At 34.2% G+C, this 17,500-nt stretch overlaps 1 protein-coding gene across 17 annotated transcripts in view; it reads right to left on the bottom strand.

Moving 5' to 3' along the window:
• Positions 1–17,500, bottom strand: part of LOC136847104 (uncharacterized) — a 335,956-nt gene that overhangs the window by 294,521 nt on the left and 23,935 nt on the right. For 15 of the 17 annotated variants that reach the window (XM_067118428.1, XM_067118422.1, XM_067118421.1 and 12 more), the window contains exon 2: positions 8,969–9,481. The exons of the other annotated variants lie outside the window; for them this stretch is intronic. In XM_067118428.1, the coding sequence (XP_066974529.1) occupies positions 8,969–9,481 (513 nt within the window). The remainder of the gene's footprint in view (positions 1–8,968; positions 9,482–17,500) is intronic. 17 annotated transcript variants of the gene reach the window in all.

Genomic DNA, 17,500 nt, shown 5'->3' with positions numbered 1-17,500 from the left:
ACATTTCTGTATTAATTTGGTAGTGTTATGTGAGTAAAATTTTTACCTTTCTCTAATTTTTAGATACTTTTTTTATTTATCTTGGTCGATTTTTGTGTTTCGTATATAGTCTTATTTCTCAAGTGGTTCTTGCAATAATTCTTTTTATTGGTCAGAAGTAAAGAGTACGAAAACATTTGGTTAGACAACTCGCGCAGTTCGAAGAAGAGGATTTCGTTTTAAGTGCATAGCGAAGAACGAAAGCAAAAAGATATAATGAAATAAACGTGTAAGATTATTCTGAAAAGCATTCCTTGTAAGAGCTGCTTTACTAGAACATTTATGAAACGTTTTCCACCAGACAAATCGTATATGAACGGATTTGTTAGTATATGAAAGAATTTAATAGTATGTGAATGAATTCGGTTGTATGTGAAAGAATTTGATAGTATGTGAATGAATTTGGTGGCATGTGAATGAATGTGATAGTATATGAATGAAATTTGATAGTATGTGAATGAAGTTGATAGTATGTGAATGAATTTGGTGGCATGTGAATGAATGTGATAGTATATGAATGAAATTTGATAGTATGTGAATGAAGTTGATAGTATATGAATGAATTTGATAGTATGTGAATGAATTTGATAGTATGTGAATGAATTTGGTAATATATGACTAAATTTGATAGTATGTGAATGAATTTGATAGTTTATGAATGAATTTGATAGTATGTGAATGAATTTGATAATATATGAATAAATTTAATAGTATGTGAATGAATATGATAGTATATGAAGGAATTTGATAGTATATACGCGAATTTGGGAGTATAGGAATGAATTTGATAGTATGTGAATGAATATGACAGTATGTGAATGAATATGATAGCATATGAACGATTTTGATAGTATGTGAGCGAATTTGATAGTATATGAATGAATCTGATGGTATGTGAATGAATTTGATAGTATATGAATAAATTTGATACTATATGAACGATTTTCATAGTATGTGAATGAATTTGATATGTGAATGAATATGACAGTATATAAATGATTTTAACAGTATGTGAATGGATTAGATAGTATACAAATAAATTTGATAGTATTTGAATGATTATATTATATGAATGAATTTGATAGTATATGAACGATTTTGATAGTATGTGAATGAATTTGATAGTATATGAATGAATTTGATAGTATGTGAATAAATATGATAGTATATGAGTGGATTTCATATTATATGAATGAATTTGATATTATGTGAATGGATATGATAGTACATGAATGAATTTGGTAGTATATGAACGATTTTGATAGTATGTGAATGAATTTGATAGTATGTGAATGAATTTGATAGTATACGAATGAATTAGATAGTATGTGAACGAATATGATAGTATATGAATGCATTTGATGATATATGAACGATTTTGCTAGCATGTGAATGAATTTCATAGCATGTGAATGAATTTGATAGTATCTGAATGAATATGATAGTAAATGAATGAATTTTATAACAAGTAAATGAGTATGATAGTATATGAATGAACTGGATAGTTTAAGAATGAATTTGATAGTATGTGAATGGATTTGATAGTATATGAACGATTTTGGCAGTATGTGAATGAATTTGATAGTATATGAACGATTTTGATAGTTTATGAATGAATATGATAGCATATGAATGAATTTGATAGTATGTGAATGAATTTGACATTTATGAATGAATTTGATAGTATGTGAATGAATATGACAGTATATGAATGAATTTGATTGTATATGAATGAATTTGATAGTATGTGAATGAATTTGATACTATATGAATAATTTTGATAGTATATAAATGAATATGATAGTAAATGAATGAATATGATAGTATATATGAATGAATTTGATAGTATGTGAATGAATTTGATAGTATATGAATGAATTTGATAGTATGTGAATGAATTTGTTAGTATATGAATGAATTTGTTATTATGTGAATGAATTTGATAGTATATGTATGAATTTGATAGTATGTGAATGAATTTAATAGTATATGAATGAATGTGAAGCCGTGCGGGGAGCACACCACTTAGTTTGAAGGCACGTGTGGCAGCAGTACATACATGATGTTGCAACTCCGATTTTCTTACGTGTTGCAGAGACTTCCAATCGATGAAACCTTGTTGAGTCAGGTGCTTACATTCGAGACTCGGATTTTAGTGGAATAATTGAATTTGCATTTTGTTGTTACCACAAAGAATCTGGTGATATTTTCCTTTCTAAAACATTTGAATTTAAACATTTCTAACAAAGCGAATGGGTAGACTTTTAAGAGATCTTTTTAGTTGCGCAATTCGGCAACGGTGGTTTATTTTTATTTTCGTCGTTTTAGAAAGTGCATTTATTTTTTTTATTCTGACAATAGAATCTTCTTTTTAAACAATATTTGGACAAGACGCTCAACGAGAAATTGTAAGTGTTCCTGATTCCAGTGTTGCAGCGTGTACATATTTCTTTTTGTGTTCTCTAATGCATTCTAGTCTTCTTATCTTTTAATTTGTTTCAATAAAATAAATATTACTGCAGACAAGGTATAGTTAGATATCCTTCTCGGCCATTCATTTACATACCGGAAAATTATTATTATTATTATTATTATTATTATTATTATTATTATTATTATTATTATTATTATTATTATTATTATTATTATTATTATTATTATTATTATTCAGAAGATGAACCCTTTCCATAAAGAACATGCCCGCAGGGGCCATTGACTTGAAATTCTTCAAGCTTCCAAAGAAGTAACAGAAGATAATGAGAAATACAACACAGCTGAATATCTCTCTGATTCATGCATTTGCATCATATATATTATTATTATTATTATTATTATTATTATTATTATTATTATTATTATTATTATTATTATTATTATTATTATTCACAAGATGAACCCTATTCATATGGAACAAGCCCAAAGGGGCCGTTGACTTGAAATTCAAGCTTCCAAAGAATATGGTGTTCATTAGGAGGTCGGAAGAGGAGGTAAAGGGAAATATAGAAAGAAGAGACCTCACTTATTAAAAAAGAAAAAAAACTAGTAAATGAATAAATTGATAAAAATTTATTAAAATCCAAGGAGAAAAGTATTCTTAATTTCTCTTTAACGTTATACTTCATGATGAAATGAAGCCTGCGCAACATTATTGCCACGATTCTCTCATTCTCTCGGTAGGCGTGGGACTGACAGAACTTCCGAAAACACGTTACCCCTCGCGTATCGCAAAAGTAAATAAGAACGGGTAAAATCGCAAACGTCTCGTGATAACCAACTAACTATTAATTTGCGAATTCTCCCCTAAAGTTTTCTGATTGTTATCACCAGTTGTAGATTACAGGTCTCGCTAATTAGTCGAGATCGATTTCCAATTTCCTGCCAGACGCTCTCCTCTGGATTCACAGCCGCCAGAGTTGGCATTTTTGTTTATATTCCTCTACGACCGTAAATTATTTTCGGAAAAGAGCTCTCAATTTCTCCCGTAGATCGTCGTATGTCGAATATTCTTTAGAGATCGTTCATATAAAAATTCAAGAGAAATCCCACACCAAAAGTGTTAAATGTCTTAATTTGAAGCATCATGTTTTCGGGAAACAGCTCTCGAGAACTCCTGCAGATCGCATTATGTTGAAAAATATATAGAGATCATTTATAAAAAAAAAAGATTAAAAGAAATCCCACGCCAAAAGTGTTCAATGTCTTTCTTTGAAGTATTATACGAGTATTTCCGGAAAACGGCTCTCAAGCTCTCCTGTAGATCGTCGTATGATGAAAGTTCTTTAGAGACCATTCATAAAAAAATTGAAAGAAATCCCACACCAAAAGTGTTAAATGTCTTTATTTTATTTATCGTGCTTACGTAACTTCTCCAGTAAGTTTAAAGCTTCTTTGAGAAGAATCAGATTTGCCAAAAAATCATCTCTTTCGAAACGGAAAAGGAACGTCCCCATTAGTATGAGAATCTGAATAGAAAATGTGGTCATACCGACAGGTTTTTTTCTTTTTATGAGATCGATCAGGAGAGTCTTGGTAATGCACTCCAGTTTCATAACAACCTCTTGACAAAACACGTTTTAGATCTTCCCTGATTTGGGAGAATCGCGTCATGCGGGGCATTTAACGCATTTTGTTCCCTGTTTGGGAAAACAAAGGGAATTTTCTCTCATGGCGATTCTTATTTATAAGTACAGTAGTGGTTATAGGATATCAGGTGCAATTTCTTCTTCATATTTCAACACAACCGCGTGGGAAAGTGAAAAGGGTAAAAGGGCTAAAATATGACTAAGTTTGAACACTGGAAAATTATGATTTTAGATAAAAAGTAAAAGAAAGACGAGCAACATTAAAAGGGACACGGAGTCAAATGGAATGGGTATACTCTATGTACAAACGTCAGCATACACTCACACCAGCAGACACGGCCTAATATACACAGGTTTCGCTGGAAAGAAATTCAAAATATCGAACGATGCTACAAGCACCCATTCCTGTGAGGCAGAGAAAGACAAAAACACAGACTCACACACACACACACATAAGCGCGCGCGCGTGCACCATCTTGACTATGGTCCATTGGCTCCCGGAGAGGAAGCCATTCCTGTCTCTGTACGACTATAGAGACCTGGAGAGCTGAAGGTCACCGTTTTGAATGCAGCCGCCGAGACTCTGTAATCATCGAGAGAGAGAGAGAGAGAGAGAGAGAGAGAGAGAGAGAGAGAGAGAGAATGGATCTATTTTCTAGTTCTGTGTGCTTGGAAAGAGAGAGAGAGAGAGAGAGAGAGAGAGAGAGAGAGAGAGAGAATGGATCTATTTTCTAGTTCTGTGTGCTTGGAGAGAGAGAGAGAGAGAGAGAGAGAGAGAGAGAGAGAGAGAGAGAGAGAGAGAGAGATGAGGAGAACGTAGGCGGTTATGCAAGTCGGGTCCATAGGAAAGCCAGCGTTGCTTATTCCGGCCGGAAGACATGATGGGGAAATGGCGGCGCCTGCCTTTGCAAGAGGCCGGCGAAAGTTCGAATTGCCAAAGTTGGTAGATTTGGCTCCTCCTCCTCCTCCTCCTCCTCCTCCCCAAGCAAAACAACGTCTTTCGCGAGAGATAAAGATAGTAACAAGTTCTGTTTTTCCTTCCTTTCTTTGTCTACCTTTCCCGGGAGTGAAGGAACCAGCAGAGGACTGGGAATGGGGATGTTCGGAGATGAAGTTTTTAGTTTGTTTACTTCTTCCTCTTTCTTGAATTTCTCGTTGCATTTTGCTTCGATATCCTAGGTACTGAGACCATATTTGAATATGAAAGTAATTTTACTCTATTTTTTTTTACCGTATTTTATAAAGAACACGTGCCATGATTTTTCCCAAGAAAGGGTTGTCGTTCTTCCTTCGAAAATTGCAGACAATGATTAACCGTTCTCTCTCTCTCTCTCTCTCTCTCTCTCTCTCTCTCTCTGTTGTTAGCGAAAGTGATATATGTCACCTGGAATTCGAAGGACATTTTGCGCAAGATTGGTGTAAGATATGTAATATCTATATTTTCTCTTTGTCTTTAAAGGCCCTCTATTCCTAATTGACAGTATTATTACTACGGGATAGAGGAAAAGTGTAACTTCTTGCATCCACTTTCTAACTTGTATGTACTCACATAAGGGCCAGGTTACAAGATGTACTATTATCCTTCTAGCAATCTATCTGTATATCTGTCTGCTTATATACTTATCCCTTTATGTAATATCCCTATATAAAATACCATATATATATATATATATATATATATATATATATATATATATATATATATATATATATATATTTATATATGTATGAAACCTATCTGGACATGTATGTACATGCATACATACATAAATACAACATGTATGTATGTATACACACACACACACACATATATATATATATATATATATATATATATATATATATATATACATATATACACGTATAAATGTTTATATATGTGTATGTGTTTGTGTGTGTGAAACCCATAGATCCCATTCCCAAGGTCTGTGTAAATTCAGCAGCCAACAGACGATGAACTCGAAATTTCTGGGTTCAAATGTTTTTTGAGACGTTTCGCCATCTGATAAAAACCGTCTTTTTCGGCGAACCTGGGATAGGAGGAAAAGCAGTGTAACATGTACCTTCTATATATCTATATCTATATCTTTATCTATATATCTATATTTATATTAATATCTATATCTATATCTGTCGAGCTATTTAGCTATTTATACTGTAAATGGTAAAAGATACGCACGGTATATGTATATCCATATATGTACTATTTTGTACATATTTAAATGTATGGACGAGATGTGTGTGTGTATATATACAGTACATATATATATATATATATATATATATATATATATATATATATATATATATATATATATATATATATATATATATATATATATATATATATATACACTATTTATATATAATATGTATATGTGTGCATATATGTATATATATATATATATATATATATATATATATATATATATATATATATATATATATATTTACATACATATATATATATCCTTCACCTAAAAACCTGACGTGGGAAGGCTAATCTTTTGGACGTGAAAATTATGTAGGCGATAAAGTTGTACTGAAATTCGTAACACGTATAGTTTTGTGAGCATTACAATAGGAATCTAATGCTTTATCGTACATTTTCAGTTGTACCCACCTCTCAGTTTTATCTCTCCTTTGCAATGCAGTAAACTTCAGTATCAAAGAAAATGAAGCATATTTATTCCTCTGGACCTCCGGAGAATTCGGATTGATGGTATGAATAAATATTATTGACTTGGAACTAAAAGGGATCAGAAATTATTAAGGAATTTTTCCGAGGTTAGAGTAAGACAGTCTTAGGTAAAGCTTTGCTTACTCGGTCAAATGAAGTATGGCGAAAGGAAGTTTCGGTCTAGTTTATAATAACTTAAATATTTTGAAGTATTTATATATATTTTTACATATATATATATATAAAATGTAGGTGAGTAAAATTTATTATTCTATCTACCATTGTTCTTATTTGTAATTTTAGGTATCATGAGTTTAAAGATGAAGGAATTTGGAGGTATTTAGTCTTTGTTTTTAAATTTAATAACTATATATCTATGAATCTATGGGCCTTAGTTACTAACATACCTTGTTCGTCTTCCAAGAAGTTATCAGTATATTGGTTATAATATATATACTCTACAGTAAGTGCCATTAGAAATATCATTATACCAACATTGAAATCTTAAAAGCTAAAAGCATGCCACGTACTCTGCGTATAGTATTGCGTTTGGTGGTCAAAGAAGCAGTTAAGTAAAAAAAAAAAAATATGCAGTTTGTGAATGGGTTTACTGTCGTCTGTTTAATCTCATGCCTTCATTCAGTTACCGTGTCTTTAAGGTACCGACGGAGGAAACTCTAAAGTCTTGGCTACTCTAGCTTCTACTTAGTATCGAGTACCTACTCCATTCTCTCTATACACAAGGCATAATGCACTGCTCTTACCTCCGGCTCTAGGTACTTAGTCTAGAAAACACATTAGCTATGCCGCTATTTGGACGCCTTTCACTAAAATTCGGCGTTTTTAGGAAAGATGGTGTGCATATGAGGGGGTCGTATAAGTAAAAAAATGCGTTTTGGTGTCTACTTGTCTCAAATACTGTGAGGAATGCAAAGATATCTTCATTATGGTGTGGTAGGTATACTGGTATAATGGAACAAGAGAAATTCAAAGCGTGCATACCCTACTGTAATAGAAATGCGTGCTGTCATATATATATATATATATATATATATATATATATATATATATATATATATATATAAAATATATATATATGTATATACATATACATATATATACATTTATATATATATATATATATATATATATATATATATATATATATATATAATATATATATATATTATATACATACATGCAGATGTACCACCAGGAAAAATTAAATTGGGAATAAACCCTGACCGGTTTTGCCTTTAGTCTTCTAAGATATCCTGAAGTGGACTGATACATAGTTATGGAAATTCGCAATATTATATGCTTGTAACAGCACAAGGAAGTGTATAGACGGTTGGAAACAAAATATTCGCACGTGATAAAAAAAGAAAGGTAAGGAAGAGCAGTAAACTCATTAGCGTCTGAGTTGGGCTCTTAACTTTGCTGTAGGCCCAGGTAAACTACCTTCTTTAGAGAAATAAAATTTGAAAGTGCGGCACTTAACTCAGATGCTCGTGAGATTACTGATCCTCCCTCGCTTTATTTTCCTTACCATCAGGTGTGAATAATTTTTACAGATGTCTGTCTGTTTGTTTGTACTGTCTCTTAACCATATATATTTTGACTTTCTAACACTGTGTATCAGTCCTCTTGAAGATGTTTTATAAATCTAGAGGCAAAACAGGTTAAGTTATATATACCCAGTGACTTGTTTTTCCATGTGACACATAATGCATTATACATCACGTGTTCTGGTGATTTCAAGCATCTATATATATAAAGATATATATATATATATATATATATATATATATATATATATATATATATATATATATATATATATAATATATATATAATATATATATATATATATATATATATATATATATATATATATATATATATATATATATATATATATATGGGTTGGCTTGTCGTAGGATAGACAGTTCAGAGGTATACAACTTCTACCAGTACATGTAGCATCAATACTTCTGCTTCTCGCTCTACTACAGAAGAAAATACTTGGCAGTGGCAAAGTCTTAGATGTTACCAGCAGGATACAGAAGGCAGGTCGTGCTTTAGCATCTATGAGAAAGTCTGGCTTTCTCGAGTCCTTCCTTTCTCTCTTTCTCTCAGAAGTGGCTTTCGAGATGCGTGAACTTACTTGATTGTGTCTGGGCACCGGGGACTATGCTGGTGCCCGCCTGAGGAGCACCGGGCATAAGCGCCTGGGTGCCAGGCATAGCTGGTCCCTGTGAAGCTGTCGAGCTCCCGCCTAGGGAACCGAATAAAGGCTGTTGCTGTTGTTGTTGTTGTTGTTGTAGTAGTCCTGCCTTGTCTTGCATGATGTTGGGGGGAGCCCGGTTACCTAACACACTAGACATTGGGGAATTTTGGTTACCTAAGAGCGACTTTTCATGGAGCTCCTGGCCGAGGGAGCCTTGCCTCGTGATCCCTGTCCTTTTGCTCATGTCTGAGTTCGTTTGTTTCAGGTCTTTGATATCGGGTTGGGGGGTCATTGTGTTTTGTGCCCAAGTGGTGGGAAGTTGTAGGCCTCCCCCCTGTGTCTGGTTTGGGAGAAGATTGCCTCCTGCAAGATTGCCTCCTGGAAGATTGCCTCCTGGACCGAGTTTTCTTCCAGGCGGCTCTGAGAGTGGGGGTCGCTGGAGGCCTGGTCCTGAAGAGAGATATATATACAAATGCAATTTGGAAAACTTGGCATAACTTACAATCCTAACCTGAAAGTTCCAAAATTTGATAAACACAGTAACAAAAGTATGCAATAAAAAAAAACAATTGTTTACTCAGATAATTGAGATGTTTTATCCCCCAGCAGAAAGACTCGGAGGAAAAATTGGAAGTAAACAAAAGAGATACGGGCACAAAAACAATTTCATTCACGCAGGTGTGCGTGGACAGTCATCAAAGCCAAACCTGGAAACAAATATTGGACACGCTGGAAAAAAAGTAATCAGTAAAAACAAATTAATGCAGATCAAAGATGCAATATACATCAAAGGTTAACTGACAGTCCCTAACTGGATCTCTAATTGTCTTTTGCTCGACCAATATAATCCGATTCATAAATAAAAGTTGATCAGATTTAAAAAATAATATCCTTTTTTTATACAGAATCATTGCTTTTGTGCTGAACCTGAAAAAGGAATTTCAGTCTCATCTATACCTGCTGATAAAATTCGAGTTTGCTGTTAAGAATTTTTATGTCAGAAGTAATGGTCATTGTTCTAAGCCGAACAATAGATTCTGTATTAGACTGTCCTCTAACATAACGAGTGTCGTTTTTTCGCAATTTGTTTGTTATGGAAAGAAGAAAACAGGGCATCAAGTCTTCGTTATCTTGAAAATGGCTGTGATTTAGTCTCTTGTGGTCTCTTGTTTAAGATTGATTTTAAAAAATGCACAGGCGTCTTCAGTGGTCATGAGCTTTTAAGAATGGGTTAAATTTCAGGTGCTTAAGAAAGTTGACTTGCGGTTAAGTGATTGTTATTTAAGAGGCTATTTAATTTTCTTCGTTGTTATGTTTTTATATAGATGTCATTTTTGTCGTCTCACATGGACTATCGAGACTCTGAACAATACCAATCCCATCACCCTTTTTAATAAACAATCTGGATATAAAGAAAAAAATGCGACTTTCTTCCGTAAAACTTGAAAAGAAGGTAAAAGGCCGTGGCTTTTCTCATCCCTTTCCTTGGAAGTTTTTCAGGTATGTTCAGACTTAATGTCGTATTGACTTTCTGCCACGGAGGACACGAAAATGACACGTCTTATCTGGTGACGTTTATTCGTGTTTTGCGAGTCTCGATTTTTGGGTCCTTCGTCAAGTTTATGGCTTTCGATAATCGTCAGAATTTTCCTACGAAAAGAAAAATAAGGGTTTTTTTTTTTTATAATCGTAGAATTTTCCTACTAAAAGAAAGAAAAAATTTTGGGGGGGGATAATCGTAAGAGTTGTGCCACGAAAGGAAAAAAAGGAAAATTTTTGGTTGTTTTATTCATAAAAAAATCTTAGTATATGACTATAAATTTGGGTCGTAATGTTTGTTTGACTTTTGATAATCATAAGATTTTTATTGCTAAAATTAAGATTAGTTTTTTTATATCACAAAGATAAAATTGTGTATTAAAAGGAATACGAACTTGATCCATAGTGTACTGGCCTTGGATAATCGTAAGACTTATATTACGAAATCAGAAATGAGGTTGTTTCATTTTATTTTACAGAAAATGCAGTCTCTTTAAAAAAAATAAGAATTTCTCCAAATTCAGATATTCCTAGATTTATGAAGTTAAGGATCAGTAATGATGAAGTGTTTAGTTTTTAAACTTGAATTTTATGGAAGATGTATATTTACCTGAAAGTGGCGGTGGTATACTCTTCTCGTGTTTATATTTAGATTCATATTTTGTGAGTTTCAGTTTTGATTCTTCGTAAGGTTCATGATTTCGGATTAGCGATCGAGATTTTATAAAGTCGGGAGAAATAAGAAGGGAAATTTCTTATAATTATACTTGAAAGAATCAGAATGTTTGGTCATAAGAAATGCTCAGTGTTTTCATTTGTACTGGAAATAGTAGCTAAGAAAGATTAGTATTTCTATCATTCAAGTCTGTTCAGAGATTTACTTCGCCTAAAATTGCTCTACCAAAACGCTTAGTCTCTCTCTCTCTCTCTCTCTCTCTCTCTCTCTCTCTCTCTCTCTCTCTCTCTCTCTCTCTCTCTCTCTCTCTCTCGCCCCGGCAAGACTTGGCCATTTTTTATTGGCCTATATTTTGTGTGATTTTAAGATTTACCGTTTATGCACGACATTCCTCCATCAGAATATATTGATTAAATATTCCTACACGTACTGCCCTCTCTCTCTCTCTCTCTCTCTCTCTCTCTCTCTCTCTCTCTCTCTCTCTCTCTCTCTCTCTCTCTCTCTCTTACCTATATTTTTCTATTTGAGACTTGCATTGTGTGGCTGACATTGTTTAATTAGACTATGCTGTTTTAATACTTATACACTTGTAGCAAAATCACTCCTTTCTCTCTCTCTCTCTCTCTCTCTCTCTCTCTCTCTCTCTCTCTCTCTCTCTCTCTCTCATGTCTATAGTTTTCTATGTGAGACTTGCATTGTATGGTTGACATTGTTTAATAAAAATATAGTGTTTTAATTAATACTGGTACACTTGTAGCAAAAACACTCTCTCTCTCTCTCTCTCTCTCTCTCTCTCTCTCTCTCTCTCTCTCTCTCTCTCTCTCTCTCTGTTTTTCATGTCTACATTTTTATATTTGAGACCTGCATTGTATGGTTGACAATGTTTAATCAGAATATACTTTTTTAATACTCATACACTTGTAGCAAAAACTCTCTCTCTCTCTCTCTCTCTCTCTTTCTCGTCTATATTTTTATATTTGGGACCTGCATTGTATGGTTAACTTTGTTTAATCAGAATATACTGTTATAATACTCATACACTTGCAGCAAGAACACTTCTTTCTCTCTCTCTCTCTCTCTCTCTCTCTCTCTCTCTCTCTCTCTCTCTCTCTCTCTCTCTCTCTCTCTCCTCCCACCTTTTTGCATTTTTGAAGCAAGATTTGGGCTCGTCTCGCCATAACTCCCCATCATGAACACAAGATTATATGCGGTGGGGAAAATCACTACGAGTGTCTGGGCCAGCTTCACTGGCGGCTGCCAGAGTTTATAAGGAGCATTCCGGCCCAGCCGCACAGAAAATGGATTTATTAAAGAATCCTCAACTCGGGCGCAAACACGACTGTTTAATGGCCAGGCCTGAAGAGACAGCGTCATTAAGACTTTCTTTATTTTTCTTTATTGTATTTCGTGTTTATTCTTTTTGATGTAATTCCTATTCATGACTATAAATGTCTATTTTTTTTATTTGGATGTCCTGTGCTTAGGAGTTTGGTGTCCTTATTTTTGAAATTCTCACTAAATATATTTTTGCTGTTGTATGTTTTACTTACATAATATTAGAGTAGCAGGTAGTGTAGTTTGCCTAGTTTGTAAATGTGCTCTGGTATAAATATCTCTCATTCAGTGTATTTGTAAAATATTTTTCTACCTGTGTTTTGATACGGTATTGTGTGATACAGTGTCTGATGATGTTTTGCGTCACAGTATCATTTTATCCTCTCTAATCCGATTGAAATATAAAATGAAATAATAGTTAACTGTCGCACGAGAATTTTTGGCATTTATTTTATACCGTCACTGACGTGAAATATACTGTCCAAAATGTATTTTTCTTTTCATCTTTCAGTTTTCATTTTGATCATTCTTCACATATAACAATGTCACTAATACAAAAACACTAATAAAAAACGAATCGTGAAAGTACACACATACACACTCTCTCTCTCTCTCTCTCTCTCTCTCTCTCTCTCTCTCTCTCTCTCTCTCTCTCTCTCTCTCTCGTTACAGAGAATATGAAAGACCCATGATATTAGCATATGTAGTCTTTCAGTCTCAAAAAATATTTTCTATTCCCTCCATATACAAGAACAGGATTCTCTCTCTCTCTCTCTCTCTCTCTCTCTCTCTCTCTCTCTCTCTCTCTCTCATGAAACGTCATGATTCTCCACGGATTTGACGAAATTTAATCCTGGGGGTTTTATTATGAGCGAAAACAATCATTCATTGATCGTTAATCCTTCAAAAGCTTTTTTCGGTGACCCAGCGGAATGAACATTTAGGTAAAGAGGTCTGACAAAGCGGTGCTTTTTCATAATTCACAATTATTATTGTTATTATTCAGCAGATGAAACCTATTCATAAGGAACAAGCCTACTGGGGCCACTGGCTTGAAATTCATGTTTCCAAAGAATATGGTGTTCATTAGTAAGTAAGAGGAAGTAAAGGGAAATACAGAAAGAAGAAATCCCACTTATTAAAAAAAGAAAAAAATAAATTAATAAATCGATAAATAGATAAAAATGTCTTAAAATGCAAGAAGAATAGCATTAGGGTAGTAATGTATTGCATTTTCGCTTGAACATCTGAAGTTCCAACTGCACGACATCCTCTGGGGGGCTGTTCCACAGCAAGGCACATTTACTGCATATTGATGCTGCTGCTGTTCAGCAAATCTGGTTGCTCTCGACAGATAAAGGGGATCAGGGATCACTTGTGAATGTGACAGATTTCTGTTGAAATACAACTTATGAAAAAGTGACAAACGAGACCATCCGTCGATGGTCCAAGTCATAAAACTGCTACTATTAGGAAACACAAACTTACCACCACGAACCACTCTATCTAAAAGAGATAAATCTCTGGCAGAAGCAGAATCCACACCGGTCAACAGTATTCTAGTAAAGGAAGCACAAACGACCTAAAACAGGTTGCATTGATTTTATCACTGTCATAAACACACGAGGCCTTACGAACAATACCTAACTTTCGTGCGGCATTTGCTGAGACCTTGATTAGGTGTTTCTCAAAAGTTAGATGTGAGTCAAAAGTTACACCTAGAATAGTTAAAGCCTCAGACTCAATCAGCAAAGTCCCATCCACCTGAAGGGGAGGATGGGGTGGAAAATCAGTACGAGATCTGCTAATCAATAGTGTTTTCGTTTTATTGGAGTTCAGCCTCATACCCCACCGACTACACCATTCCTTGATTCGGTCCATGTCCCGATTGAGGCTGAGGGCATCTTCATTTCTCATAAGTGAAGACTGCTACACCCACAAGTGTTGCATCATCGGCATACTGAACAATCTTGTTTTCCAGGCCAACAACCATATCACTTGTAGGCACTTTCGCAGAGAGAGAGAGAGAGAGACTATACGGATTGGGCTTTATAAGAGATGTGCATCTTAGTTAAAATTACTGTATACAAAATAATGTTAGGGAAGATTGTGTTAAATCATAACAAATCATAAAATTGTAAATGACTGAATGTTCGATTGAATTCAGTGGGAAATGATAGAAGTAAGAAAAATCATGATTATATCATATTTTGTATGTTTCATCTTTATTATCATTATTATAAAAGTCATTCTCCTAACGTAAGAGGCTGGGCTTGAAATCCCACACATTATTCCCAGATTTTTAAAGGCCACTAATTTCAAATTCTTCCATAATAAATTATATATTTTCCAAAGTTCAAATGGTGTGGCTTTTGGGCTCGCTGCTTTTGCAAGCAACATTCTCACATTTTTTGCTGTAGTAGAGCTACTGTGCTTTCATGCGCGGCGATCATCCGGAAGCACTTCCGCATGACACAGGTCTATGTCTCTTTTAATTAGAGGGTTACCTAACGCGAAGAATAATTTTCTCTGTCCACACCTGAATCGTTATTTTGCCATGACCACCGTGCACAGACGCACAATTATTTTAAGGCTCATTTTCTTATTCCACGACTTTGCATCGGCATCAAACTATACTTAAATTTTCGTCTTCCACTCCCCACCTCTCTCTCTCTCTCTCTCCCTCTCTCTCTCTCTCTCTCTCTCTCTCTCTCTCTCTCTCTCTCTCTCTCTCTCTCTCTCTCGTTATTATTCCCTACTATCTTCTAAGAGACGCATCAATTCCTAACAGTAGTATGTATACTGTACAATCATATACTGTACATCAGTCAGTGAATATGTTAAAAAGCTAGGGAGTCATCATCCACACCCTCGTCTCTGACCCATTTTTACAACAAGCTTGTTGCTCTCCCACCTTCAGAGTCTAGCAGCCTAGTCATTCTTGTCATAAAGGCCTTGAACCGCTCTCAACCAGTTATTTTCTCTACGTGATATCATCAGCACCCTTAACATTGCTTATCTTTTTCCCTTTGCTTACACAAATCTTCACAAAATTGTTTCATTAAAAAACGTCGATCCACACTCACACATACCTCCTTGTCTAACCCGCGACTGCTTTTGTCTTTTATTACTTTCAGTCATAATCTTACTGTATACTTTCCCGGATGTATTAAACTAATATTATGTTCATATTTGAAAATTCCCCTATCCCATATAAAGGAAGGAACCGTTATTCATTTCCATTCTTTGGAACTTTTACAACACCCTAACATACCTTACACACACACACACGCACATATATATGTAAATATATTATTTATTTATATATGATACCCATACCGTGACAGCTAAATTTCAATAACAAATATTGATGTGGAGTCAATGACACACACACACACATCATTATTTGGAATTGAAGTTTAGCTGTCACGGTATGGATGTCATATTTAATATATGTATGTGTGTGTGTGTCTCTCTATATATATATATATATATATATATATATATATATATATATATATATATATATATATATATATGTGTGTGTATGTATATTCTTGTACATGTGCATTTCTTCATTGATTGATGTATATGAATGTACATTTGAGTATAAATTCTGCTGATAGGCAGTGATGCGTTAGAAGATTGTAGTGAATAATAACGAAAATTTTTGTCTATGTGTGAGAGAGAGAGAGAGAGAGAGAGAGAGAGAGAGAGAGAGAGAGAGAGAGAGAGAGAGAGAGACAGAGACAGAGAGAGAGAGAGAGAGGTGGGGTGGGCCGGCTGGTAGGAGGGAGTGGAAGACCATAGTTTAAGGAGATTATGACACACAAAGAACACTAACATGGTTACGCTTCACTAAATCCTCTTAGTTGTTTGCAGATTTTCTTTGATAAAATAATATCTGAAGCAAAATAACATAAATCATATTGTAACAAACCTTGAAAATACGCCATTAGTTTGGCATCTGATTCTAAGCAGTGAAGGCTATATAGCGACTTTTGAATGAAATGTAACGTGCCTTTCCCTCTATAGATTATATTTTGACCCAAAAGTGTCTCGTATTGAATTGATATCTTTGTCTCTGACTTTTGCAACTTCTTGATGGTTTCGCCGGTATATTTTTTTCTATATCAGTGACTTATTTGCACATACTTTGTGTTATGTATCCCCCCCATCGAAAATATACTATTTTCCGTTTTATTTTGTATAAGCATTTACTGCCTAACGCGTCGTTACAAATTGGCGTTCAAATATAAAATAATTATTTCTTAGAGGTTAAACTTGTCATTTTCTCATCTCTATTAATTTCTTTATGATATACGCTTAAAACTACGCTGGTTATTCCGTACGCAACGCTATTACGACATAAGCAATCGAGAAATTATTGGTAGGTTGTTATGGCTGAGTGACTGATTGGGAATTATCTGGCATAACAATTCTGTCTAGAAATTAAAAACGATGAGGGCTTTTTACAGTCGTGGTCTATTGGGAGTGGCCCAATTTAGGACCTGTGGAAAGCAGGAATTCGCTTTTCGCAAAAACTGAAACGCTAAGGTAGGGCAGTTCGAATTCCATTATCAATACCATACAATTCTGTGGGTGCATATTTCCGAAAGAGATGAAGTTTGATATTGGAAAATTCTGTTGAATGTAATCTTATGAGGTAGTGAAATACGCACGTGAATAAACTCACACATACACACATGCGCATACACACTCAGGCATGCACGCACACACACAAAGAAACGAGGCGTAGGAACAAAAAAAGCTTACAAAAATGTAGAATACATACATACATACATACATACATATATATATATATATATATATATATATATATATATATATATATATATATATATATATATATATATATATATATTATACTTATTGCTCACACACACATATACAATATA

Source organism: Macrobrachium rosenbergii, chromosome 16 (genome assembly GCF_040412425.1).
Source record: "Macrobrachium rosenbergii isolate ZJJX-2024 chromosome 16, ASM4041242v1, whole genome shotgun sequence".
Classification (NCBI taxonomy): Eukaryota; Metazoa; Arthropoda; class Malacostraca; order Decapoda; family Palaemonidae; genus Macrobrachium; species Macrobrachium rosenbergii.
The sequence above is the reverse complement of the archived record's forward strand: the minus strand, read 5'-3'. Positions and strand labels throughout refer to the sequence as shown.